Raw genomic sequence first — 27,361 nt, 5'->3', positions numbered from 1 at the left:
GGGGTGGGAAGGCAAAGGTGAGGCTGTCCATGGAGCTGTTAGTGAGTTGGGGGCCTGGCACTGGCTGCATGTGTGTGTGTGTGTGTAGCGGGGGAGGAGATTGTCTGCCTTGTTGGGGAGGGTGGGGATCGTTTTTCTGAGTCAAATGTTGGAGGCAGTCCCGGGCTTCTGTATGCAGAGCAGACCTGGCCCCAGGAGGGGGCCCTGGCGGGCAACACCTGGCTGCTCTGTCTTGCAGGAACGCATCTTCCTGACCCTCTCCAATTACATCTTCACCGCAGTCTTTCTGGCGGAGATGACAGTGAAGGTGATGGGGGGTTGGCATTGGTTTAGGGCCTTCTGGTTCCTGGTCGGGGTGGAAAGGATTGGCCACAAGTTGGGGGCAGGGCTGGGGACCGCAGAGAGGTGGCGGTGGTGGTGACTGGTGGGCGTCCCCAGGTGGTGGCGCTGGGCTGGTGCTTCGGGGAGCAGGCATACCTGCGCAGCAGCTGGAATGTGCTCGACGGGCTGCTGGTGCTCATCTCCATCATCGACATCCTCGTGTCCATGGTCTCCGACAGCGGCACCAAGATCCTGGGCATGCTGAGGGTGCTGCGGCTGCTGAGGACCCTGCGCCCGCTCAGGTGACCCCCGAGCCACGCTTCCTCCTCAGGGACACCTCCAACAACCAACACCCCCACAATGGAGTGAAAGCCCACTTCCTGCCTGTGACCGTCACAGGGAACCCTGTCCCCCACATCACTCAGCTTAAACTACAGCCCCAGCAGTTTCCCTCCAAGGGCACCCCTCCCTGCCAGTGACTCCCCATCTGACATTCTCCTGCAGAGCACAGTACAAGGGGCCCTCATAGTCTTCAGCTGCAGTTCTCCCTTGGGTGGGACCCCATGAGGTAACAGACTCCGTTCAATGGCTTTCCCCACCTTCACCCCCTCTCAGAGCCCACCCACCAGGTAACACTTCTGGCGGGGGGTCTGCCCTCAGGAAACCCTCCCCAATAAGGCAACACCTCTGCCCCTACCCCAGACTCAGAACTTTCTGTGGATTGGGACAATACTGACTGACGAGGGATGCCTCCCTGGCTGTGATGACCCTCCTCTCCATCCCCTTCCCCTCCCTGCCACCCCCTGCATGCTCCCCTCAAGTTCATCTTCCTGTCCCCATAACACGCTGCATCCTGGGTAACACCTCCCTGGGTTGAATCCCCACCCTAGCCCCATCAGGTAATACTTTGACATCCTGGGAGGGGAGGTGGAGGCGTCAGGGTGTAGGGGTGTCTGCATCCTGTTTGGAGAGCTTGTGGGTGGGAGTGCGGAAGGTGGGGTCCCAGGAAAAGAACAGCTCTGCGTGACGAGCCCAGAAAGCAGCCCTCTTCCCTCTGCCAGAGCCCAGGATGGGGACCATGAGCCAACACTGGGGGCTGCTCAGCAGGGCAAGGGAGATGGAGTGTCTGAGCTGGAGGAGTCCCTCTTACCCACCTCCCTCCCTCCCCAGGGTAATCAGCCGGGCACAGGGGCTGAAGCTGGTGGTGGAAACGCTGATGTCCTCGCTGAAGCCCATCGGCAACATTGTGGTCATCTGTTGTGCCTTCTTCATCATTTTTGGCATCCTGGGGGTGCAGGTTTGTGGGGGTCTGAGGGCCAGCTGTTGGCAGAAGCCCGAGGGGGGCCTTCTTCTTGGCCTCTAGATCCTGAGGCTTGAGCTGCTGCTGCATTTTTTCCAGAAAGGAATAAACAGAGACACTTCCCTCAACACCCTAGGCCTCAGATCCCTTTGCCTCCTGGGCATTTTTCAGAAAACGGGAAGCCTAGAAGAGGCCCCTAAGGGGAGAGGGCCTCAGAGAGGCTTCTGGCCCTTGATAGCCGGGGCTGCTGTTCCGCCCCTCACGCACTGCGCTCTGGCGTGCAGACGCTGGCCCTGGCCCACAGTCTGCTCAGGGATCCCCTCCCTTCCTTCCCTGCTTGAGTCGGGTGGGCTGCAGGCCAGGTCTGGGGATCCAGGGCCCAGACAGCTGGGCCAGGTTAGCGGCGTGCTGGCAGGCAGGCCGGTGCAGACCCCAGACAAGGCAGGAAGTGGGGGCTGCTGGGGAAACTTGGCCTCTGGCCCAGGGAGGGAACTTGGCTTTGGAGGGAAAAGAGCGGGAACTGCCTGCAGGATTCCACAGGCACCTCCAGGAGCCGGGGAGCCCTTCCAGCCCCGCCTTCCAGCCCCACCCCTCTCCCCTCCTGCTCCAGATGTTTCACTTGCAGGGTAGATAGCTGACTGTTGGGGCAGGAGGAGTTCCTGGGTGGTTGCCCCCTCCCACTCCCTTCCTTTGGGTTCCTGGGGTATCCATTCTGCCCTGGGGAGGTGGCCATTCTCAGGTTTCCTTAAATTCTCTAGCCCCAGAGACCAGGCTGGGGCCCGTTTGCCAAGGCTGTGTAGTGCCCCTCTGCACGCCCGTTCCCCGTCCCCCTCCCTCCCTTCCTGGCCTGCTCAGGCGAGTCAGGGGAACCCCAGGCTCTCCCAGCAGATGCAGGTCTGCCCTGAGAGGCTTGCTCAGGCCCCTGTTCCTCCCATCCCTCAGATCCCTTCCCCACAATCATAGCCTGGTTTGTTCTGGAATGAGGGAGAGCTTTCCAGTCAGAAAGACCTGAGTTCGAGCCCCTTTTCTGCCGCCTCCTGATTATATGACCTTAATGAGTGAATCTACTTCTCTGAGCCTCAGTTTTCCTCATCTGTTAAGTGGGGTCGATAATACCTAGCCCATCCTCACCATTAAACAAGATCCCTCGGCCCCTCCCCCAGAGTGTCTGATTCAGTGGGTGGGGATGGGCCTGAGAATTTGCATTTCTAGCATATTCCCAAGTGCTGCTGATGCTGCTGGTCCAGGGACCCCACTTGAGGAACCACTGGCCTTGCCCTTTCTAGAAAACCAATGGCTGTTCCTGCCATCCGCTCTTTCCCAGCGCCTGCCACGTGGCCTTTCCTCCCTCTTTAGGGCCTCTGCTCCCAGGACCACAGAGGAGGGGGTGCCTGCAGGGAAGCTTCCCTGGCTTGACTGATGCCGGGGCTGAGCGCCTCACCCTCACCCGGGGTGGGCCCGGAGCTCTGAGGCCCCAGGGCTGGGGTGTGGGGGGAGGGGCTGGGGACTTCTGGGCTTCCTGTGGTCACAGTTCACTTCTCTCTGTCTCTGGGTGTGTGTGGCCAGCTCTTCAAAGGGAAGTTCTTCGTGTGCCAGGGAGAGGACACCAGGAACATTACCAACAAGTCTGACTGTGCCGAGGCCAGTTACCGGTGGGTCCGGCACAAATACAACTTTGACAACCTGGGCCAGGTGAGCCCCAGGCTCCGAGGTGGGGGTGGGAGTGGTGGCAGGAGTCTGGAGAGGACACATTCCATGCATAGTGACGCGTGCAGGGCAACTGACTTGCCAGGGCCACAGCTTCATCACCTGGTGCCTGGGTCGTGCCGGTGTCTCCTTGGAGGGCCTAGTAAGGATGCAGAGAGACGATGAGTACATTTGCTTAGCACGGTACAGGGTGCAGCTGTATGGTCAAGACGGCTCCTTTCCTTACTTCACATTCGCAGAAACAGAGAAATGTAGAAAACGAAATAGCTCACTAGGTTTTGCTGGTTCATTTCTCAGACCCTCCCTGGTTTGCGTTTCTGGATTTCCAGGGCTCTGGGGTCCCTTGCTCTATCTGGCTGAGGTCAGAGGGTTTGATCATCTCCCACGGCCCCCTTGGTTTCATACCAGCCCTGGAGGCCTGGGACAGAGAGCTCTCCTGGGGCATGGAGTGTGATTCCAGCCTAACTTCCAAAGGGCTGAGGTCCCCTGAGCTGCTGCCAGGAGATGCTTGGGGGGCAGGTGGTGAGTAGTTTAGCTATACATCTTAGGTTTCAGGTGGTATCCCTTCTCCTACCCTGCCCCCAGGCTCTGATGTCGCTGTTCGTGCTGGCCTCCAAGGATGGCTGGGTGGACATCATGTACGACGGGCTGGATGCTGTGGGCGTGGACCAGCAGGTAGGGCCAAGGTGGGCAGGATCCATCTTTGGGCTCAGGTCACTTAGCATGGGCCAACTGTAAGCATGACGGGTGTAGGCAACGGACAGAGAGAAAGCAAGGCAGGCTGGCAAAATGCCATCAAAGGGGCATCACCTTGCAGCAGAGGCTGTACTGGTAACTTGAGGGCCAAATCTGGGCATATTTTATTGGCTTGCACATGTTTAAATGATTTTGAATTAGTGGTGAACATTTAAAAATTCACAAATCTCACATGAAAATCCAAATTTGGGCCTGCTCAGGAGAAGTCCAAAGATCTGGGAACACAGAAGTCAGCTGGAACAAAGAAGCAGCTGCCTCTTTTGGATAGAACATCCACTCTCCACTTTGCCACAGTCCCCACCCCTCCCTAATGCATAACACCAAACCCACGTCATTCATTCGCATCACCTTCTGGGTCCCTGTAGCTCACTGAGTTTGCAGGTCCTGTCCTAAGGGACCCAGGCTGTGGGGCAGCACCTGAGACAGGCACCCCCCCGGCTGATGCCTCCACCTGTCCTTGCTGCTCCCCGCCAGCCCATCATGAACCACAACCCCTGGATGCTGCTCTACTTCATCTCGTTCCTGCTCATTGTGGCCTTCTTTGTCCTGAACATGTTTGTGGGCGTGGTGGTGGAGAACTTCCACAAGTGTCGGCAGCACCAGGAGGAGGAAGAGGCCCGGCGGCGGGAGGAGAAGCGTCTTCGGAGACTGGAGAAAAAGAGAAGGAGTAAGGAGAAGCAGCTGGCTGGTCGGTAGTCTTTCCACATCTCTCTGAGCCATGCTTGACCTTGGCCTTGCGACTGTAGGGGGCCAGGCGCTGGGGCCGGGGGCAGGGAGCAAATGCTCCCACCCCCCTCCTCACCTCCTTCCCCCCAAGAGCATGTCAGCCTTTAGAGCCCGCATGAAGCAGACCAGTGTAGCCCCGTGGGGTGGGGGTAGCTCCCTCTGCCCTATGGGGCTCCCCAGGTCTCAGCATCATACTCCCCAGATGAGGCCAGGTGGAAGTTGATGCACGGCCTCTCCCAGCTCGACTCTCAGAGGAGCCTCGTTGGATGAGAATCATGCTACGTTGCCCTGTGCCGATGCCCAGTGACCCAGGGATTGGCTCAGGTGCCAGCCTTGCCCACCCCAGGGTTGGCGAGCAAGCCTCTTGAACCTGTGCCTGCCTAGTGTCTGTAGCTGCTGAGCAAGGCCTCGGCAGAACCTGCAAACGGATGGCATCGTGACATAACCCCAGACCCGCCCTCCCTCCCTATCTCCAGCAAAACTCCCTGGCTTCCCGTCGTTTTTTCTGTCAAGCTGTAAAAAAATCCCCCCTGGCTCAGGGAAGGTCTGAGGTCACAGGAACTCTAAGCTCATGACTCTCTGGCCTTAGACCCTTTACCCCCTCACCTGTGATCTCCAACATCTCTTGGCATTGGCTGGGTGAGACCCCATGCCATACCTCCTCACGCTCTTACGCCATGGGTGGGCCAAGACTAAGCGAAAAGACACACAGATTCCAGGAAGGATGCGAGAGAAGTGACAGGCACGGGAGCCCCCTGTTTCTCAGTGTGTCTCCAGGTGTGTCTGCACCTATCTCCCTGTCTTCAGAGTTTCCGCCTGTCTGTCTGGTACTCGATCATCTCTGTGACTCTCTCTCAGTCACTGCCCACGTCTCTCCGAGTGTCTTTGTGTGTGGGTTTCTCTAAGCCTTTGTGTGTCTGTCTCTGTTTGGTCTGTGGGTTTCCCTTCCTCTCCACCCTTTCACAAACCAGCTCCCTTACGCCGATAAGATGTGCACAGTGCTCTGAGTTTTCCCTTTGATTTGTTGAAATGTGAGTACTACCAAATGGGTTAGGGGCTCTGGGGCCCCTCCCTCCCCTCTGCCCCTGGTTCTGTCTCCTGCTACCTGTGAGGGGCACCTGGAGCGAGGGGAGGAAGTGTGGGAGAGCATGGGAGTGGGTGAGGATGGGACACAGCTGATGCTTCTGTGAGAGGCAGGGGCTGCTCAAGGCAGAACGTAGAAAGATACTGGGCTCTGGGCAGCGGTAGGGGGTGCCATTCTCCGCGTCCCACATCCTCAGCACCTGTGCCCCAGGCTTCCTGCTGAGCTCTGGGGAAGGGGTGCCACCTCGGCTCTCCCTGTGGATATCTGAAGCTGAGCAGGCGCACTACCCCCAGCAGCCATGCTCCCACCCCTGCTCCATCCGCCCGCCCCTCTGTGCAGTCTGCCTCCTCGGCAGGGCATCTGCAGATGGAATTCTTTTGGCAGGAGGCACTTGTGGCCCTGCCTGACCAGCCGGCTCCCCTTCTGGGGTCTGTAGCCGTCTCAGGTGCAGCTGAGGCCACGGTGTGGGTAGGAGTGGACATCTGTTCTGATGACAGGCTGCCTGCCCTTCCCCATGTGTCCGACTCCTGCCCCTGTGACCCTGACAAGCTGGCTGAATTGCTCATTTCCTCAAGCACCCTGTTCCCGGAGTTTGGGGCTGGACACTCAGGACCAGCCACCCATGCTCAGTACACGCCATTCATAGGCAGAGTGAGGGTCAGAGCCAAGGGGGAGCGAGCTGCTGAGGGGGCCCTGCTCAGCCCACCTGGTCCGGCCAGTGACCAATGTCGTGTTTCGTTCTTTTAGATCTAATGCTGGACGATGTAATTGCTTCCGGCAGCTCAGCCAGCGCGGCGCCAGGTACTGCGTCTGGGGTTGCGGGTTCCAGGGCGTGGCCGGGGGTGCGGTCCGGCCCTGCCTGCCCCCGGCCCGCCTCGTGCGTGCGATGCGTGCGGGACGTCCTCTTTGCTCCTCCATCCTCTCGGGTCCAGGGGCTGAGGGTCCCTGGGGAGCTGGGCTCTGTGTCATCCCACGGTCCTGTGCTACCTGGATCAGAGGTGAGGGCCCCCGCACGCCCCTCCCTCTGACGTCTCTTGGATGACCCCCCTTCTCTTCCAAGGCTGCCAAGGCCTGAGCTCCCCAGCCCCTGCTGCCTCTTCCCTCTCCCGCTCCTCCTCCCGTTCGATTATTAGAGCTGCAAATCTCTCCTGTCTCCTTTTGTCTGAAGGGGAGACTTTGATCCAAACGAGCAGGATGAGAGGAACGGAGAGGGCAAGGATTTGTTTTAAAAATGTAATGATGAATAATTGAACAGACTCATTAATAGTCAAGTAAGCGCGGTGGCCACGTCATCGCTACAAACAGCAGGAATTGGGGATCAAAGGCCTGAGTTAGCCGCAAGCTTCTCCCGAAACCCCGAGATTTGGGAGTGAGTTGGGTCCTTCTCTTCGAGAGCAGTGTCTCTGGGCCGCCGGTCCTTGCTGGTCCTGCCTGCCCTGCCTGGTCCTCGGGCCCCTGCTCCCCACAACACGGCCCCCAGACCTCAGACAGAGGTTCAGAGGTCCCGAGAATCTGTGACAGGGCTGCGGGGCCTCGTTATACCTCGGATGTCTCCACCCGGTGGTTCCCAACCTGTTCATCCCCAAGGGTCCCCTTTATCATCTCCTCCAACAGACCCCACATTCTGAAAGACTGTCTTTGGAGCTAAGAGCACTTCACTAATGACTTTGTTTCACCAGTTTTACTAATCAAAGACCTATCTAATTGCTCATCAGAGCTTCTGAGCTGCACGTTTCACACTGAATAATGGCACAGAACGACCATTTGCCATTAGATTCATCTGTGGGGTCTTAACACAGGCATATGTATGATTTCTTTTAAGCTTTTGGAAATATTGAAAAGAATGTGAGGACCCCTGTGTGGCTGCCTTCTCAGGCTGTGGAGGGCCTGGGACCTCAGGCTGGGAACCGCCGGGCTGGCTGTACCTCTCTCCGCTATCCCACACTCCCCAGAAGCCACTCCAGCAGGTGCCACCCTGTGGGGGTTGGGCTGTCTGATCGATCGGGCCTCAGGGACCCACCCAAGGGGGGGATCCCCTGAGCTGCCATTTGGGAGATCATCCCTGAGGCCGTGGGTGGATCAATGTCTCCCCTCCCTGTGGTGCTGAGCTATGATGTTTGGCATTGATTGGTTTGACCGTCTCTCTGTGGGCTCAGGAGTCTCCAGCGGTTTGTGTCTGGATTGCCTGGGTCCCGCAACTCTGTGTCAGGCTGTACTGAAAATTCCTGATGTGTCGGGGGATGAGCAGAGGGTGGGAGGAAGTGACCTTCAGCTCTCCCTGTGGGTTCACCTGGTCTGTAGAATGTGTCCACACATACATACTCACCCTAAAGTACCACCCTAGCATCAGGCTGGCCCACAGAGGCTGCCCCACTGAGAATTAACACATGCAGGCTCTCATGGGCCTCAAGAACTCCTCCCGACACACCGACTCAATGATACCTACTCTTGTCACTCTCACGCTGCACCCCGGCTCTGGGGATGTTCTGCCATGTTCCTCTTGGCACATGCAGGCATATACACTGATTATGATAGTGTCTCACTTTTCCAGCTGGTAATGAGAACCCAGAGACCCCAAACAGGGGTAAAGTTCATCCCATATTCCTCTTACCCAGACCTCATGTTCTGCCTGTTCTATACCAGAGCTTTTCCAACTTCAGTGTATATAAGAATTACCTGGAGAACATATGAAAACACAGATTCCCCAGCCCCACCCTAGAAATTCTCAGGGAGTGGTCTGGGTACCTGAGCATCTGCATTTCCAGTCAGCTCCCAGGGGATGTACTGATCTACCCAGCAGGGTAATGGGGCCAAGTCACACCCCCTAATCTGGGGCTCCGGGAACCGAACATGGGCATCGCCACACCTCCCGCTAGTCCCACGCCCACCCCGTGCTGCTCCCAGCAGGAGGAGACAGCCAGACCCCAGGGAAAGGCAGAAGGGATGAGTCTTTGATTATCTGGGGAATGGGCCTGACTGGACACCTGGGTCCAGCCCAGCTTCCAGGTGGTGGGAGAGACTGGGGCTGCTGGGCAATCAAGGCAGCCCCAAGTGACCGCTCAGCCTCCAGCACCAGCTCCACTCCCACGGCCACCTGTGGCACCCCCCTCCATTCACCCTCTCTCCTTCCAGCGGGACCCAGTGATCAGGCCTGGCCACGGAAGCTGAGGGCATGGCCTCTGCCGTGGGGGCCTGTGTCCCTGCCTTCCACCTACTCCCTGCCACTCTCCTTTGCAAACCCTCCGCCCTGGCTGTGCCTCGGGCTCCCAGCTACCCCTACTAACTCACCATGCCTGTTGCTCCCACTCACAGCCTCACACCCCCTCCTGTACCTCTCCTCTGCTCCGGCCCCTGACTGTGGGCTTGACAGTCCTGGAGGTTCCCTTCTCCCCACTGTCTGACTGGTATTTTCTCTGCCTAAGGCAGCTCATACTGGTGGGAGGCAGGGAGATGGGGCCAGGGCTGCCAACATGCCAGTGACCACTAGTCAAGGGCTACGGCCACGGCTCTCAGAGCAGCACACGGGCCCAAGGCTCCTGCCAGGGGGTCTCTATTTCTTCTCTGAGCCCAGGTCTTGCCTTTAGAACTGAAGTCCGGGGAGCAGCAGGGGCGTGGCATCATCCAGAGCCCAACAGCGAGGGCCTTTGGGCAAACTCTTTGAGGGTACCGTCTGGGCCAAAACCCCATGGCCTTTTGTCTAAACCTGCCTGGCAGCTGGCGAGGAACTCGGGCTGGGAGTTTGGGTTCTGGCTCGGTCACTGTCTCACAGTGTGTGGACGACTGGCTTTGTGCTGAGTCTTCTTGACTGTACAGGCAAAGGGATGGCGGAGGAGAGGCTGATCAGATTGGCCCTGGTACTCTGGACCTGTGCTCTGCTGGGGGATTTCTGGCAGCCTTGGCACCTGCTGCTCTGGATAGGACCGGAAGTAGAGGGGCCTTTGTATAGACCTCGGTGGCCTGGGACTGGTCACTATGAGCAGATGCCCTGCCTCAGTCGTCCTGTCCCCACCTTCTCTCTGGGCCACTTGGAGGAGGGTCCCTGGCTGAATCCCAGCCCACCGCCCCTCAGACTCCTGGAGCAAGGCCGGAGGCAGCCATGTTGGTGGCAGCAGCTCCATTTGGCCTGGGGCTGCCTACACAGTCAGACAGGGGTGACAGGGGAGAGAGGGGACTCTCCCACCCTCTCCTCTGCATTGTCTCAGCTAATAATGGGGCTAATAAGGAGCCACTTTTTCTAACCTAATTGTATTCAAACATTTTAGTTAATTCTCCATTCATATTTTAGCATAATGGGATCGGTGCTCTCGGCACTTATGGAGATTAATGCAGAGAAAGAGTTCCGGCTGCTAAGGCAACGCAGGGCGACTAGCGCCCTCTGGTTCTCGTGGTACTGAAAGAAGGAAGCAAGAGGCCCGCTCGCCGGCTCCACCCTCCACGATCGCCATGTGGATGACCCGCGGCCTCTTGTGGTGCCCTGTCCCCGTCTCTCCATCCCCACACTCCTGGGGGGCAGGAGGGCCACCTGAGCAAACAAAGCCACAGTTGGCTGGCCCATCTCTGAAAACAAAAAGAGGGCCTATCGCACCACATGGTGCACCAGAACATTCCGGACTTTCTGCCTCTTGGTTATCCATACCTCAAGGCCAGTGCTGGAGAGTGGCATCCGGCGAGGCTGAACATGCAGCTCTTGGGCGCTCTTCTTCCTTCGGCCTTCGGTGGGGGCCCACCCCAGGCCACTCCCTGCCTCAGTTTACCTCTCTGTTAAATAGTCCTCTGCATGGGAAAGGACACTTATATCTGAGCTGGCCTGGGCTCAAAGCTTCCTGCTGCCCCTGAGCCAGCCACCCCTGGCACAGTCCTCAGAGGCTGCAGCCCTTGCTGGCTGGCTTCCGCCCTAGACTTCCTGAGGAGGAAGGGCTGTCTGGGACCTGGGGCTGCCCAAGCCTTCCCGTGCAGAGCCTCTTCTTTCTGTGTGGCTGCCTGGGAGACCAGTCTGTCAACTGCCTCCAGGTGACATGGATCCCCAACTTGGCCTGGCCTAACCTCAGCACCTGGAGGAGGGGCCCTCTGCCATCTCCTGCCCCCAGATTCATTCTGCCTGCTTAGCAGGCCAACCTTTTGGCACCATGAGTTTTATAACTAAGTGGTTCACTAATTACGAGAGAAATATTATGCCTCTGACAGATCTCAGACAGTGCTTCCGGCCCAGCCTGCGGTCTAATGCTGCCCTGACACCCAGGAGCAGGCTGGGCATTGCCTCATTAGAAACTGGGTGAGTCCTTCCGGTGGGCCCTCCCAGATGACTCTGGGACAGAGCAGAGCCCCGTGGCCTCCCCTCTGCCCTCCCCCCCATGGGGGTACAGGAGGCCCAGGCCCTGCCCCCACGGAGGCCATCTGGGCGGGTCAGTGCAGCCAGCCAGGAAGATGTCCAATTTCCAATGTCCGGTTTTGTCTCCAAATCCCAGCTCTGTGTAATCTCTGCTCCCCTCGAGGGGCTGAGCCTGGTGAAGGAGCAAGAGCCTTCGCCTCTCAGTTGATGGAGCTTCCTCTAAGCCCAATAAGACCAGTTGTTTTTCATCTTATTGATCCGGCCTCGCTGCGGAACACTGAGTCGAGGGCGTTATGAGGGGCTGGTGGATTTTGGAGGCTGCCTCGGGGTGGGGGCTCACCTGGTGTCTAATGTGGGTGGGGAGCTCTCTGCATGTCCTGACCCCGTCTGCACCCAACTGTAGCCAGTAGAACAGATGCTTGGTGGGGAGATGCCAAGAGAGCTGCTCCCCACCCTGGAAAAAAGGACAGTGTGTGGAGAGCAAGGATGCTGATGACACTGGAATGTTTCAGCTCTGGGGTTAGAGGCTGGTGGCTGTGAGGGGACTGTGGGTGGAGGGGGCACAGGGGACAGGGGGCCGATGGCTGCTCTGCTCTCCTCCCTGCCCCACCAGAAGCCCAGTGCAAACCCTACTACTCAGACTACTCCCGCTTCCGGCTCCTTGTCCACCACTTGTGTACCAGCCACTACCTGGATCTCTTCATCACGGGGGTCATCGGGCTGAATGTGATCACCATGGCAATGGAGCATTACCGGCAACCTCAGGTGGGAGCGAGTGACCAGCCATCCAGGCCCTGCCTCCAGCTGTAGGGCAGCAGGGCTGAGGCTCACCCAGCCTGAGCTGGGCACTCCACAGGGGCTCCTCTTGTACCCCTTGTACCCCTTGAAGCGACCCTTGGAGGTGGGTATCATCTTGGTCTTACAGATGAGGTCACTGAGGCTCAGAGAGGTTAGTTGACTAGATTGAGGTCACACTGCTAGGAAGTAGAGGACCTGATTTCTTCACCCAGAAAATATTTACTGAGTGCCTACTGTGTGCTGGGCTCTGGACCTTTGAGGGTACAGAAGGCAGATCAGTGCCTGCCCTTCAAAGTTAGGTTCTAGTGAATGGCCAGCTCCAAAACTCACCCATGATCTTGCCACTTTTCAAATCAGCCTCTCTTGGCTGCCCTCCAGGCCTCAGTTTCCCCATCTGTAAAATGAGGATGTTGAATTGGTAATGCACAAGGCCCCTTCCAGGCTCTGTGCCTTCCAGCACATTCTCACGTGGTCTCCTCGCCATCCCTCAAGGAGAGAGATCCTTCAGTACAAATGTGAATGAGGATCCTACCCTATCCCACAGTAGTGGCCAGTGGTCAGCCATCCTGGTGGGGACAGAGAAGAAAGATCCCCTTAGACCACCCTGTCTCCCGGATCTGGAAGGAGTAATGGAGAGGGAGGGGCAGACACGGTCCCTGGCCTTAGGAGACCCTGCATCGTGCCCCATCCCTGCCAGGTCCTAGATGAGGCTCTGAAGATCTGCAACTACATCTTCACCGTCATCTTCGTCTTGGAGTCCGTTTTCAAACTCGTGGCCTTTGGCTTCCGGCGGTTCTTCCAGGACAGGTAACAGAGAGGGAGGGGTGTGGGAGAGCGGGGGGAAAGGGCGTGTCTCCCGGGGAAGGATAAGGTGCCTGAAGACCTTTCTTGACTCCTGAGGTTCAGCCTCCAATCTAGAACCACCCATGGCTGATGGCCAGGGGGGGGGGGGGGGGGCGCATCCAGGGCCTAGAAGATGGGAAGGAAGGGAGACAACTTGACAAGACAGGGCCTGGGGGACGCTGGCGGCTGGAAATCAATGTGGTCTAGAGTGGGGCTTAAGAGCACAGAGCCTGGAGCCACACTGCCTGGACCAGATTCGAAACCTGGCTCCATCGCTTAGAAGCTTGTGACCTCGGGTAAGTTACTTTGTCTGTGCCTCAGTTTCCTCATCTGTAAATGGGAGATAATAACAGTATCCACATGAGAGTTGTGAAGATTATGAGTTCCTATTAGTAAAGCCCTTAACAGTGCTTGGCACACAGCAAACACCATATATGTGCTAAATTAAAAAGTGAATGTATAAAAATGAAAAGCAGAGGCCCTCAAGCTAAAGTTGTAGCCCTACCTCTGCCACCAACTTGCTGTGTGACCATAGATAAGCCACATCTTCTCTGCAGGATGGGGAGGCTGGACCAGCTGACCTCCACCCTCCTTTCTCTAGCCACTTGTGTTGCCACACTCTCCCTTCCCTGTGGTGCCCCTCCCCCACTCAGGGAGCTGTGTCCTGGGCTTTCCAGGTGGAACCAGCTGGACCTGGCCATTGTGCTGCTGTCCATCATGGGCATCACGCTGGAGGAGATCGAGGTCAACGCCTCGCTGCCCATCAACCCCACTATCATCCGCATCATGAGGGTGCTGCGCATCGCCCGAGGTGAGTACCTGACCGCCTGCCCACCACACCCACCCTCCCGGGTGTCTGGCCCAGGGGTCAGCTCTGTGGCTGCTCAGGGACTGGGTGGGTGTGGGTTCCCATGGGTCATTCTCCCACCCTCTGCCAAAGGAGAAGGCTAGGGGCAGGGCTGAGGGTGGGGGTGGAGCCTGGCAGCCTGGCTGTCCAGGGCTGGCCATCCCTCTAGCCACAGCCCTGGCCCTGACCCCAGCTCCACCAGCTGTGTGACCTGGGACGCAGAGGGGCCAGCTCATGACTTTGTCCTGTTCTGCAGTGCTAAAGCTGCTGAAGATGGCTGTGGGCATGCGGGCGCTGCTGGACACGGTGATGCAGGCCCTGCCCCAGGTAGCTGGGAGGTAGAGGTGGGTGGGAGGGGTCCTCTGGGGGAAGATGTGCTCTCCAAAGGGGCCAGGGGCTCAGGGAAGCTGGCTGGGAGATCCAGCGGCACCTTTTCCATTTCTTCTCCTCTTTTCCAGGTGGGGAACCTGGGACTTCTCTTCATGTTGTTGTTTTTCATCTTTGCAGCTCTGGGCGTGGAGCTCTTTGGAGACCTGGGTGAGTTGGGGTAGGGAGGGCGGAGGAACCAGGCCTGGAGAACCAGGGGCTCCTGGGCTAAGGTGGGCCTCTCTCCCCTTCCCTCCTCCTCCAGAATGTGATGAGACGCACCCCTGTGAGGGCCTGGGCCGGCATGCCACCTTTCGGAACTTTGGCATGGCCTTCCTGACCCTCTTCCGAGTCTCCACAGGTGACAACTGGAACGGCATTATGAAGGTGAGAGCCCAGCACTGCGGGGTCCCTCCCAGGGCTGGCTCAATCCCCAAGGAGACAACCCCACTTCTTGAGCCAAGATTCCCTGGCAAGATGAATAAAAGCATGTGACCTTCTATCCCCTATGCTGGAACACTCTGGAACTCCCTCTCCCCAGGACATGCTCCGACTCACACCTCCCAGGATAGTGTCTAATGCTCCTCTGCCCCCGGGACACCATAACTCCCTCCTCCTGCCCTTCCTTCTCCTCCTTCAATCCTCTGTGACACCAGTGACCCGATTTCCCATGATGGCTCCGTCTGCTGTCCTCGCGGCCTCACCCCTCTAACCCACCTCCCCCAGGATACCCTCCGGGACTGCGACCAGGAGTCCACCTGCTACAACACGGTCATCTCCCCCATCTACTTCGTGTCCTTTGTGCTGACTGCCCAGTTTGTGCTGGTCAATGTGGTGATCGCTGTGCTGATGAAGCATCTGGAGGAGAGCAACAAGGAGGCCAAGGAGGAAGCCGAGCTGGAGGCCGAGCTGGAGCTGGAGATGAAGACGCTCAGCCCGCAGCCCCACTCACCGCTGGGCAGCCCCTTCTTCTGGCCTGGGGGCCCCGAAAGCCCTGACAGCCCCAAATCTGGGGCTCTGCATGCAACGGCCCATGCCGGAGCAGCCTCCCGCCTCTCCCTCGAGCACTCGACGGTGAGCCTACACCCACCCAGCCGCGACGGGTTGCGGGGATGGGACAAGTGGGGTGGTGGGGGGATGGGGAGCACAGCGGCTCAGTGGGTGGGTGGTATACAGGGAGTGGGCAGCACAGCAGACTCAAGGGCTCCTCCTGGATCCTTCTGCCCCTCCTGCCTGGATGCGGAGGGGACAGCAGTCCCTGACCATTCCGCAGAGATGCCTGCCCACACTCACTGCACAGGGTTCCTACCCCACTAGCCGCTGGCACATGTGCTGGCTCATCCAGCCCCTGTACCTCCAGCCCGGCCTGGCTGCCCTTCCTGGCTCTTAGGTTCAAGGCTAAGTTTTCTGTTTCCTTCCTGTTTCTTTCTTACCCTTGCCCGATTGCCACACCTCTTTCCTTCACACCCTTCGACCTGCCTGAGTCCATCTCTCAATCCTTCCACTGATCTTCTCTTTCCTTCTCCCTCTCCCTGTGGGCTCGGCTCATCTTCTATCTCCCATCTCCCATCTCTCCTTCCTCCTCCCACACCTCTCTCCTCCCCACCTTCCCCATCTCGTCCTCTTTCTCTGTCTCTTTGGTGCTGTGTGTGTGTGTGTTTGTGTTCGTGTGTATGTGTGACCTCCTCTTTCTCCCTCTGTGTCTCTTGTCAATCCCCTGCCATGACACTTCCCATCACTGCCCTCTGACCCCCGCTCCCCTGACTCACCAGCTCCCCTCATGGGCTGGTCCTCCCCAGGACAGACAGCTGTTTGACACCATATCCCTGCTGATCCAGGGCTCCCTGGAGGGGGAGCTGAAGCTGATGGACGAGCTGGCAGGCCCAGGGGGCCAGCCCTCTGCCTTCCCTCCCGCTCGCAGCCCGGGCGGCTCCGACCCACAGGTTACTATGTCCCAGTGCTGTGCCCCCTCGCCTGACCGTGCTGGGCTGTGCCATGCTGTGCTGTGCTTCTGGGGAGGTGGGGCTGTTTCCTGCTCACTGGGTATCTGGAAAAAGAGCAGCCTCAGGGCCTCACTTGAGCTGTGGGCTTGGCAGGAGGCAGCCAGGGGTTCTTCAGGCTGAGATCAACCTCTGGAACACATAGTTGGAAGGTAGAGATGCTGAGATTGCACTTCTGAGGGAGAAGGATGGATGGAGGAGGGGTTTGGAGAGGGGGCGTTTCTAAGAAAGAAGCTGGAAGAGAAGAGGTGGACGGAGCAGAAGACAAGTTGGCAGTGGGACCTTAGGGGGTTGAGGAAGTAAGATGCCAGATCCAGGGGAGAAGGACCTCTGGGGATAGTGCAGGTGGCCAGGGGACCCACTGAGGAACATGTCTTAGGCCACCATCTGCTTCTTCTCTGTATTCAGCATCCACCTCCCTACCCCCATCCTCCGTTTGGTGGCTTTTTAAGCCATGGAACCAACTGGGCATGGTGGGTGCTGTCAGTAGCCAGGGAGTTGTGACCTGGTCCCAAGAGGGAATGGAAGACTCCAGATCAGAGTGGATTTTGGGACCCTAGTGTGAAATAGGACATGGCTTCTTCCCCAAGCCCAGCCCCTTCCCACAGCGCCACATGTTGTCCCCTCAGACCCATCTAAACGTGTATCTTCCGTTTTCTGGGGTCCTCCTCTTCTTCCCTCACCACTTGTCTGGCTGCCTTTGACACCCTCCACTTGCAGAGCACCCCACCACCCCTCCTCCTAGGTCAGGGGCTGCAGGAAAGGCCCCAGGAGACGTGGAGTAGAGGCAAGGAGACAGGTGTCAGCTGGACATAGCACAGCCTAGTGCTCTGCAGGCCCTGTTGGGTGGAGGGGCGGGCAGGCCGGCTCCCGGTGCCTGGAACACCTGCGGCTGGATCCAAAGAAACAGATAGTGACGCTCACAAGGAAAGGGCCCTCGACTCTGGGGTTCCTGACCTCTGGTTCGGACTCAGTCTCAGATAGGCTACAGGGACCTGAACCTGGCAGTGGCCTAGAACGATCAGTGGGAGACTGAGTCCTTTCCTGAGGCTTCCCATCCTGAAGGAGGCTCCTAGGAAAAGGTACTGAGAGAAAAGAGGACGTGATGAGAAGGTGACCATGGCAGCCAGCTCATCTGGGAGGGATGGCCCCACTCCTCCCCCGGGTCCTGGAGGCACTGAAGCCCCCCTGCCAATCCCAGGTGAGCCAGCCAGATGGCGTGGTGGCTCACCCACGTGTGCCCAGTGCAGGCTGGCGGGAGGCGAGCATCTCCCAGAACCCAAGCAGGAGAGGGCGGCGCTGCTGGCAGGCGGAGGAGGGCCCGGGAGGGGAGATGCCAGAATCTGGGGGCAGGCCAAGTCCTGCCAGGCTTTTGGAAGTGGAGAGAATAGGCAGAAAACAGTTGTCAGATTGGTGGCTTTGTCCTCAGGGCCCCCCACGCTGCTCTGTCTGTGCGGAGAGCAGAGAGGCGCTTTGCTGGCCTTTCTTTCTTTTCTTTTTTTCTGATATCATCTTCACGGGATTCAAAAACCCTCCCCACTCCCCGCTCTCTCCCTGGGTGGTGGCAGTGTGGGAGGGGGCCATTCCGGTTCCTGGGGTCTCTTTAGAATATGTCTCTGCGTGTCCTGCTTTGTCAGTGTTTGTGCTGGCTCTTTGGTGCCTGCCTCAGCCTCTCTGATCGGAGCGGGGGTTGAAGTTGGGGGAGGGGAGGCACTGTCAGTTTACTTAGGAAAGGGGTGGGAAGAGAGAAGGGTGGCCTTTTTCCTCTCTGCTTCGTGAAAAGGGGGAAAGGAGGGCTCTGCGTGTGTGCGTGCGTGTGTGTGCATGCACACGCGGGAGCGTGCGCTGTCCTGGTTTCTCATGCCTGATCATCTCTCTCCCTGTCTAGATCCCTCTAGCTGAGATGGAGGCTCTGTCTCTGACGTCAGAGATTGTGTCTGAACCATCCTGCTCTCTAGCTCTGACGGATGACTCTTTGCCTGATGACACTCACACTCTCTTACTTAGTGCCCCGGAGAGCAATGTACATACACACGGCCCCTCACTTCTCCCTCAGCCTCCCCAGGGGCTGGGCTGGCTGCAGGGCTCCAGATCCCTCCCCTCTCACTCTGACACCAGGCTCCACCAGAGGTATCAACCGGCAGGCACTGAGTGCCCCAGCCTTTGCTAGGTCTTTCAGATCCCTCTCTGTGGACAAAGAAATCGGAGATTACACTGGGACCTCCCAGAAGGGCCCAGGGGCGGCAGTTGTGAAGGGTTAATCCAGATGCCCAGAGGTGGCATCAGCCAGCAGGCCAAAGGGCCTGCCTGGAGGCAGAGTCAGTCTATGTATTTGGAGCCCTGTGCAAGCCAGCCCTCCCTCTGCCTGCACCCCTGCTTCCCCCACCCCAACATGAGCCATTTGCCACCACGTAGGAGGTGAGAGCCACATCTCTGCTGCCACCACCATGCCCTTCTCCACCCGGGGAGCCGTCCTGTCTCCTCCGTCACTGTCCCTATATGTCCCTGTGTTCTGGGGGCTTCCTTGTGTTTGACAGCTTCTCCCCCCTTGCCTGGCTCCCTGTCCCCCTCTGACTCTGAGCAGCCCCCTCCTCCCTGTCTTCCCCCTCCTCCAGGGACTTAAGAAGGGACAGAGACCCCTTCCTCACAGTAGGGCTCTGCTGGGGCAGGGCCTTGACCACAGCCTGGGGTCCCTAGGGGTCTTAGGGTGGCTGGCAGACGTGGAACCTGGGGCTGAGGGGGAAGCAGAGGATCCCGACTGAGTTCCAGCACAGCCATTCTCAGGCCTGCTGAGGCTGCTTAACTCGCTGGGCCCTCATGGGGACAGAAACCCTACAGCCTCTCTGAGAACTAGGAACAGGCAGGATGATGGAAAAATCTCTTGGGAGCAAACCTTGTTTCCCTCCGGCTGGGGTCAAAGGCTGATTATTGCCTTTCTTTAAAATAGATTCAAAAAACCCACTCCCACTCTCAGACCTCCCACTAAGGGAGGACCTGAGTCCACAGTACCCAGGCCTTGCCCCACACCCCCCACCTACCAAAGTCATTGTGTAGTTGAAAGTGGGGGAGACAGGTGGGTGAGCCAGCTGCGACATCCCCTAGTGATCATCTGTCATTCAACCCACATTAACCCAGCCACGCCCAGTGCTGGGTGCTGGGGCTGCCTTAAAGAACTGGATGGTGAACCAGGCTCTGCTCTGCAGGCAGTCCGGGCTGCCAAGTCTCCTGCTCCCTGGGAGGGTCCTCGCCACTCCCCAGGCCCTCATGGCCCCAGCACGGGGACTGGGGGGCTGCTGTTAGCTTTTAATCCTTCACTGTGCTACGTCAGAGCCTCTCAATGGGGCCTTGAGAATGAGCTCTTGGGCCACCTGTGGGGCTGGGGGCTAGGGCTGGGGGCTGCTCTCCCTCCTTTGGACACCTCCTCACCCCTTTGCCATCCCCACTGGGAGCCTCCAAGCTGATGCAGTATGGATCATTTTCTGGGGCCAGGGCCTCCTCCCACCCGCTTCTTCCCTGTGTGTGGAGGGTTCATCCATGTGTCTGCCCCTTCTCCCCAAGCACACTCATTCCATCCCAACTTGCCAGGGGAGGGGATGGGGGCCCGGGTCTGGGGTTGGGTTCTGGTTTCTGTTGTCCAGATCCACCTCAGCTACCCAATCCGGACCACCCCTCTTCCTCCACCTCCCTCCCCTGTTCCTTTTGCAGATGGAACGCCACCCTGAGGAGGTGCCCCTCTCAATGGGACCAGACCTGCTGACTGTGCGGAAGTCTGGGGTCAGCCGAACGCACTCTCTGCCCAATGACAGCTACATGTGCCGGGATGGGAGCACTGCCAAGGGGTCCCTGGGACACAGGGGCTGGGGGCTCCCCAAAGCTCAGTCAGGTACTAGGGCTGGGGGCAGGTGGGCTCGGCTCACACCAGGAGACCCCGTCCTTGCCTAAGCCTCGTCCTGACCCAGGAAGGGGGTGCTGAGACAGCAAAAGAGGTCTCACCTACCTCTGAGGAGCCCCCAGACTGAGGGGGGTGGCTTTCAATCCAGCGTGAGGTGATGTGGTGAGGGTGGATGCCCTGATTGGGGAGGGAGAATGGACGAGAGGGGACTCAAGCTCTTTTCTCTCCTCCTCCCCCCATGCTCCTCCCCCACAGGTTCCGTCCTGTCCGTTCACTCCCAGCCAGCAGACACCAGCTACATCCTGCAGGTTCCCAAAGATGCACCCCATCTGCTTCAGCCCCACAGCACTCCCACGTGGGGTACCATCCCCAAACTGCCCCCGCCGGGCCGCTCCCCTTTGGCTCAGAGGCCACTCCGGCGCCAGGTAAGCAGGTGGGCATGGGGCTGGGGGCTGGCCTCTCTGCTGGGAATCCTAGGCTGGTGGTAATGACTGGGATTGACACTTTCATTCTCCTAACCAACATTTATTGTGTGCCAATGATGTGCCAGATTGAGTTTGAGGTACCAGGGACACAATGCCAGGCAAAGCAAAAGCGGTCTGTACCCTCCCTTGTTTCCCTGAGGAGGTCTGGAGACCAGAGGGGGGCCTAGTTACCAGGGATACACATCAAGTTGGAGGAAGAACCCAGGTCTCTGGACCCCCTTTCCCCAGCCCAGGGCTGCCTCCGTATTCTCTGTACTTCTAGACCTAGTTAAGGGGCATGAGGCATGTTTTAGGTCTCTCCACCTTTGGCCAAGCCGTAGGGCCAGCTTCCAGAGCCCACGTTCCAGGGGCACAGAGCAGAGGTTCATGTAGCCTAGTGAAGCTTGACTGCCCTGTTGTGACAAGGCCACAGCCCATGCTGCGAGTGCCCTTATGTGTGAGTATGACCACATGAGAATCTGCTTAATCCCACACATTTTGAGGAGCAAGCACAGTCCTCATCCATTCTGCAAATATTCACCGAGCAGCCTCTCTGTGCCAGGCACTGGGGACACAGACAAATGAGACTGCCCCTACCCTCTGGAGCTCAAGGTCTAACAGTGGAGACATACACCCTGTCAGATCATTGCAGTGACAGGTCATTGCTGGGATGCTCACGTGCGTGGTGCGGCAGGGAGCAAAGAGGAGGAAGGAGGCAGTTTTACTTGGGGGTTGAGATTGTCAGGCACTACGTCCTAGAGCACCTGTGTCCATAAAGTTGAAGGGTGCTTGCCACTCGGAAAGGGTATTTAAGGCCAAAGAAATAGCCTATGCGGAGGCTGGGAGGCATGAAGGAGCCAGCTGGGGAGCAGAGCTGGCCCCGTGCTTCTTATGTCCCAAGGGTTGGGAGCTGTAGAGAGCAATTTGTGTAGGCTTAGGGAAGGGGTGAGGGAGGAGGAGCATGGTGGACAACAGAGGTCAGGCTGCACATGGCTCCCAGCTCCCAACAAGAGCAAATATCAGTACCCCTGCTTAGGGTGGTCCTACAGCTCCATGGAGGGGGAAGAGGGGGCTATCTGGCTTGACAGGTGGGACCGTTCTTGCGGGAGAGGAAGCCCCCAGCCTGAGCCCTCCCCGTCCCCCACACAGGCAGCAATAAGGACTGATTCCCTGGATGTTCAGGGCCTGGGCAGCCGGGAAGACCTGCTGTCAGAGGTGAGTGGGCCCTCCCCGCCTCTGGCCCGGGCCTCCTCTTTCTGGGGCCGCTTGAGCACCCAGGTGCAGCAGCATTCCTGCGACCAGAGCAAGATCTCGAAGCACATGCCCCCGCCAGCCCCCTGCTCGGGCCCAGAGCCCACCTGGGGCACAGGCCCCTCAGAGACCAGAAGCAGCTTAGAGCTCGACACGGAGCTGAGCTGGATTTCAGGAGACCTCCTGCCCGCCGGCAGCCAGGAGGAGCCCCCGTCCCCACGGGACCTGAAGAAGTGCTACAGCGTGGAGGCTCAGAGCTGCCGGCGCCGGCCCACGTCCTGGCTGGACGAGCAGAGGAGGCACTCCATCGCGGTCAGCTGCCTGGACAGCGGCTCCCAGCCGCACCTGGGCCCCAGCCCCTCGACCCTCGGCGGCCAACCTCTTGGGGGGCCTGGGAGCCGGCCCAAGAAAAAACTCAGCCCGCCCAGTATCTCCATAGACCCCCCGGAGAGCCAGGGCCCTCGGCCCCCACCCAGCCCTGGCATCTGCCTCCGAAGGAGGGCTCCGTCCAGCGACTCCAAGGATCCCTCGGCCTCTGGCCCCCCTGACAGCATGGCTGCCTCGCCCCCCCCAAAGAAAGACGTGCTGAGTCTCTCCGGTTTATCCTCTGACCCGGCAGACCTGGACCCCTGAGTCCTGCCCCACTCTCCCACTCACCTTTCTCCACTGGGTGCCAAATCCTAGCTCCTCCTCCTGGGTTATATTCCTGAAAACAGTTCCATATGGACACCGAGGGGGCGCTCCTCCCCGCCTCAGTGGCTCTGGGCACCGGCGAGCAGAATTTCCAGAGTGGAAAGCAGCAGCCAGGGCCTCCGGCTCCAGGCAGGAAGAGAAGCCCAGGGTAGCTGAGGTTCCCGACACCAGGAGCTGTTGGGAGAAAGCAATACGTTTGTGCAGAATCTCTATGTATATTCTATTTTATTAAATTAATTGAATCTAGTATATGCGGGATGTACGACATTTTGTGACTGAAGAGACTTGTTTCCTTCTACTTTTATGTGTCTCAGAATATTTTTGAGGCGAAGGCGTCTGTCTCTTGGCTATTTCAACCTAAAATAACCATCTAGTTATATTCCCTCTTCTTGCAAAGCACAAGCTGGGACCACGAGTGCATTACAGCCCGGACAGTGGCCCATCTTCAGCGGAGAGCGAGACCCATTTTGGAAACTGTAATGTAATTTATTTTCTCCTTTAACCTCGTCATCATTTTCTGTAGGAAAAAAAAGAGAGAAAAAGAGAAAAAAAATAAGATTTTACAAATGAAATGGAACCTTTTTATATATACATACATATCTATATCTATATCTATATAATAAAGTAATTTTCCAAAATAAAAAGTTAATCACGGTCCAGAGTAAAAGCAGAAGGGACAATTAGGCATTTCTGGATGGCACTGGAGAGAGTCCAGGAGATGGGGGTGAGCGGGAGGGCAGGGGTTGGGGTGCCTCTATGTGTATGAGGGGGTGTGTGTGTGTGTGTGTCTGAGAGAGAGAACTAAACGCCTCTCCCTGGGGGGCTGACCCTTGCAGCCCTGCCTCCTAGGGACGAGGGAGGAGGGGAGAAGCCCCTCTGATTGGCGGAAGGCTGGGCCAGCAGGGTCTACTCCTGCTTCATCAAAGCTTTATCGCTTCCTTTTGGCCAGGCAGCTCTGTGAATGTGAGTAATTCCAGATTAACTCTTTTTTCTGCTGACAGTTATCAGCCGCACATTGAAAGCTGAAAATTGGCATAATGAAGCTGTTTTGGTTAACGGAGGCTGGGGGAGGGGGTCTCGGCTGCTGTGATCAGGATTCGTAGATTGGTGGGGGAGGGACCAGCGCTTCTGGGTTTTCCTTCCCCAGGCTCTGGCCCAGGTGACCCGAGCAGTCTGGGCTTCAGCCTTCTGCCCTGGGGGGCCTGCTGACCCGCACTGCGGGCACTGCCCCATTGGGATGGCAATGGAAGAAGCTGTACAGTAGAGCAGCCGCTCCCTCTCCATATTTAGGGGGCCAGGGCCTGGGGCCCAGAGGCGACCTCGCAATGGAGTTGGTAGGGTCGGTGGCCAGGCTGGTGGGTGGGTGGGGAGCTGGCCCCCTGAGGGGTGATGAACAGGCACCATCAAGGTGTTTACATGGTCTGGTGCCACCTGCCCAGTGGGAGCCAGTGGAGAAGGGAGGGGTGAAGGCAGCCACCAGCAGGGCGGGGAGGAGGAGGGGTTAGCAGTATGGCCAAGGGCGGGGAGGAGGAGGGGCTAGCAGTATGGCCAAGAACCTCTTTTCGGTGCCAACACGGGCAATATGCTCTTATCTAAAGCCCTGGTGCCAACAGGCTAGCCAGGGGCACCAACCAGGCTCAACCAGCCTGTCCCTTGCCAGCCACCCCCAAACATCCACCCTACCCCACTCCCTTGAACATGCTTCACCCTCAGCACCTTCAAACTCCCGGACTCTTGAAACCTCACAGGCAGCTGGGCTAGCTCACCTCTGCTGTGTTCCACAGCCCTCACACACGGCCCCATCTGAACCTGGGAGCCGAGGGTGCCAGGCTGCTGGGTGGATGGCCTGAGGCTTTGTCCAACCCCCTGTTCTCTAAGCTGGTGAAAGGTTTTCTAATCGCTCTTTTGGACAGAAATGACACACCACTCCTTGAAGCAAACAGCTGGTTTTGTCCTCTTGGCATCTGCAATAGCCTGGGACTCTTTTTTTTTCCTCTGGCCTCCTTGGATGAGGAGAGAGGGGTGCTTGTAGGAGCTGCCTGTTTTTATATATAAAGCAAACTACAAAATTCCTGGAGCTTTGTCACCTGGGGCCGCAGATTAAGCTTTTCTATTTTTGTAGAATTCTGTAGCTGTCTATTCCTCATGAGGGTGGGAGATTCGGGGAGGGGGCTCTGGGGTCTGTCTTTCTTCTAATGGTTGGAGGATTCTAGGTCATGATGAAGCCGGAGAGCTAGGTGTCACCCCCTCCCCTCCATCCCAGCTTTCCCCACCAGGACCCCCCCAGAGTCAAAGTGGATATTTTGGGGGAGAGAATTGTGGCCTCTCCCTTAACAATCTCCCCCAACAATGTGAAATCTTTTCCGTGCTGGAAACTGTTGTGTCTCATTAAAAGAGTTTTGAAGTGGAGATAATGATGCTGCTGAATCTTATTAACAGTAGTAATAATAACGATGCTGCTAACCTCATGATGCTTGTCTGGATGGTTATTGGATTCTGCTCCACGATACACGAGGAGCAGGGAATAGAGAAGGGCTGGAGGAGGCTGGGGTGGGGAGGGGCTGCTGGAGGCAGCAGGTCTTGCATTCGGGCCTCCAGGGCAGAGCTGGGACTGGCCAGGAGCTTCAGGGATGCGGGGCTTTTGGAGGTAAGAACATCCACCCTGGCACTTCTGCTCCCAACCTTCTCCTCGGGGGTTCAGAGGAAACTGTGTCAACAGTTGCAGGCCCCCACCTCAGGCTTGGCTGCTTCAGCTTCCTCCACCCCAAGACTCCAGGAAAAGGTCTGTCTGGGGGTGGGGGACTAGGAAGAGGAGTGAGCTGAGCTGGTGCTAAAAACAAATCTGAGGCTCATCTGCAGTCTCTCGCTTACTCCTCACAACACCCTAGCAAGGGAAGTGCCATGGCAATCATTTTTCATCCATGAGGCAATGGATTCAGAGAGGTTAAGTGACTTGCCTAAGATCACACAGCCAGGACAAGGCTGAGTTGGGATTGATCCTAGGTCTGGTTAACTTTTAGCTCATTGGCTTCACACTACCCCGGTCTCCTCTCACTGTGGAGGGAATGGGAAATGGTGCCAGGAATCCTGATCACAAAATGACTTGCCAGGGAGGCCTTTTCCAAAGCAGTCACATTTGTGTTCATAGAAATGAACACATGAGCTCCCAGCTTGACATACTCAGAGGCTGAGAGGAGGCCACAGCCCTCCACCTCGTGTGGGGAGAGAGGTTCAACCACAAGAGAAGCTGTCCCTCAGCTCCACGGGCTTGGCCAAGGGCTGGCTCTGCAATAACCCAGTTTCCCAGGCACCACCTTTCCCTGGCACGAGGCTGCCCTTGAACCCCATACCACCTGCTCTCCACCTCCTCCTCCCACCTCTTTGCTTCCTGTCCTCTCCCCTAACCCCACCCAGACCTCTCCCACTTTCCAAACAGCTTTCACCTACATTGTCACCCACAGTCCCCACCCATCACAGCCTGGTGCCCCATGGCCTCCTCACCCCTTTTCTGGGACAGCTGAGTGGCGCATCGTCGGGGGCTGTGACAGCAGTGCGGTGTGGGCATCGGACACCAGGTGGCAGCACAGGGCACGTTCACCTGGCACCACCCTGGTGACCCTTCTGAGAGGTGCCCAGCCAGGGAGAGGACGTCAACACTGAAGCACATCTTCTATGGACAGGTGCCCTGTGTACCCCCCCGAAAGAGGAAACAGGCTCACAGGGCCCAGTGAAGGATTTAGCTGTGCGTGGGGAATCTTGGCCCTTGGAGCGCTGAGCCCATGTCCCAATGATCCCTGCCTAAGGCCAGTGGACCCAGGACTAATCCAGGACAGGGGTTGCCAGAAAGGGAATTACCTCTCAAAAGCTAGTTTAGTCGTGGGCTGGCGCCCTGCTCTGAGGGCACAGCAAGCTACATAAGGGGGTTGCAGCTCCAGCAAATGCCCAAGAGGGAATGCTGCTAAGAACTTCGGAATTCTGCGTGTCTTAGCCCTCGTCCAGGTGTGGGAACTGCTGACTGTGGCCCGCGGAGCTAATTAATTTGTCTTGCTTTGCAAACTCATGAGTCGGGCACAGCAGCCAGCGCTCACGTGCATGCTAAATCAGATCACCCGTAAATCGGGGGCGGAGGGGCAGCCTTGCCGAGGCCAGGAGTGGAGTGGGGCCAGTGTGGCCCCCACCAGGCTGGGGTCTGGAGGAAACAGCTCCTGCCCCACTGCACGGGAGGAGAGAAGGGGGAGGCTGGAGTTTGGGAGCTGGAGGCTGCTTTGGGGGTGCTCCAGCCCTTCGAGGAGCCATAAGGGGCTAAAAGGAATCAGGCAGTGAGTGGACGGGAAAGCTGGCAGCCTGCCCTTGCTCGTCCACTCCCCTTCCCCTTTTGTCAGCTCCCACCTGACTCTCAGTTTGCAGTATGTCCTGCCTCTGGGTCTCCCCGTCCCTCCCTTGCTTTGCTTTCTTCTCTCTGCAGTCATTCCTGCTCGGAGCTGTACCTTGCAATTATCTTATCTTTCCATTTCCCTGCCAGGAAATCCCCAATGCTGCGTCCCCCTGGGATGCTCACTGGCGGGGAAGGCACAGCATGCGCTCTGTCCATCCTGCCTGGAGCTGCAGTCAGTGGAAGGGAGGGTGGGGCTGGGGCTGCTGAAGCTGGGGGAGGTTCTGTTCCTCTCTCTGCTGCAGCCCAAGCCACAGGTCTTTACTGCTCCTCTCAGGAGCCTCCAGCTGGAAACATCTTGGTTCTGAAAACTCAAAAGCAGAGTGGACAGTGCCCACTGCTGGGACTGTACCTAATGCAACAGTGGCCTCGCTGCTTATGACCTCTCCTAAGGACATGAGATACTTATTTAGTCAGTCAACAAACATTTCCTGAGGACCAACTTTGCCTGGCTCTGTCCTGGGTCCTGAGGATAAAGCAATAAACAAGAGCTGGTCCTTATCCTTAAGGTGTCCACGGTTGCCTAGGGGAGGTAAGCCAGTAATCAGTGAG

The 27,361-nt window shown here is 57.9% G+C and overlaps 1 protein-coding gene across 5 annotated transcripts in view; it reads left to right on the top strand.

Annotated features, from left to right (window-relative positions):
- CACNA1G (calcium voltage-gated channel subunit alpha1 G) overlaps positions 1-22,867 on the top strand; it is a 55,042-nt gene extending 32,175 nt beyond the window's left edge. For 2 of the 5 annotated variants that reach the window (XM_046676947.1, XM_046676945.1), the window contains 17 exons: positions 239-307; positions 439-623; positions 1,492-1,618; positions 3,188-3,313; positions 3,914-4,003; positions 4,559-4,751; positions 6,642-6,695; positions 11,837-11,988; positions 12,719-12,828; positions 13,542-13,675; positions 13,968-14,038; positions 14,170-14,248; positions 14,343-14,464; positions 14,804-15,151; positions 19,783-19,960; positions 20,225-20,394; positions 21,583-22,867. In XM_046676947.1, coding sequence (XP_046532903.1) covers positions 239-307; positions 439-623; positions 1,492-1,618; positions 3,188-3,313; positions 3,914-4,003; positions 4,559-4,751; positions 6,642-6,695; positions 11,837-11,988; positions 12,719-12,828; positions 13,542-13,675; positions 13,968-14,038; positions 14,170-14,248; positions 14,343-14,464; positions 14,804-15,151; positions 19,783-19,960; positions 20,225-20,394; positions 21,583-22,317 — 2,943 coding nt within the window. In that variant the 3' untranslated portion in view covers positions 22,318-22,867. Of the gene's footprint in view, positions 1-238; positions 308-438; positions 624-1,491; positions 1,619-3,187; positions 3,314-3,913; positions 4,004-4,558; positions 4,752-6,641; positions 6,696-11,836; positions 11,989-12,718; positions 12,829-13,541; positions 13,676-13,967; positions 14,039-14,169; positions 14,249-14,342; positions 14,465-14,803; positions 15,152-15,849; positions 16,021-19,782; positions 19,961-20,224; positions 20,395-21,582 lie in introns of all 5 variants that reach the window. The other 3 variants (XM_046676948.1, XM_046676946.1, XM_046676944.1) reach the window with 2 other exon arrangements.
- The last annotated feature ends 4,494 nt before the right edge of the window (positions 22,868-27,361 follow it).

The sequence above is a fragment of the Equus quagga genome, chromosome 11, assembly GCF_021613505.1.
Source record: "Equus quagga isolate Etosha38 chromosome 11, UCLA_HA_Equagga_1.0, whole genome shotgun sequence".
In the NCBI taxonomy this organism is placed as follows: Eukaryota; Metazoa; Chordata; class Mammalia; order Perissodactyla; family Equidae; genus Equus; species Equus quagga.
Note: the sequence above shows the minus strand (reverse complement) of the source record. Positions and strands in the feature narration are given on the sequence as shown.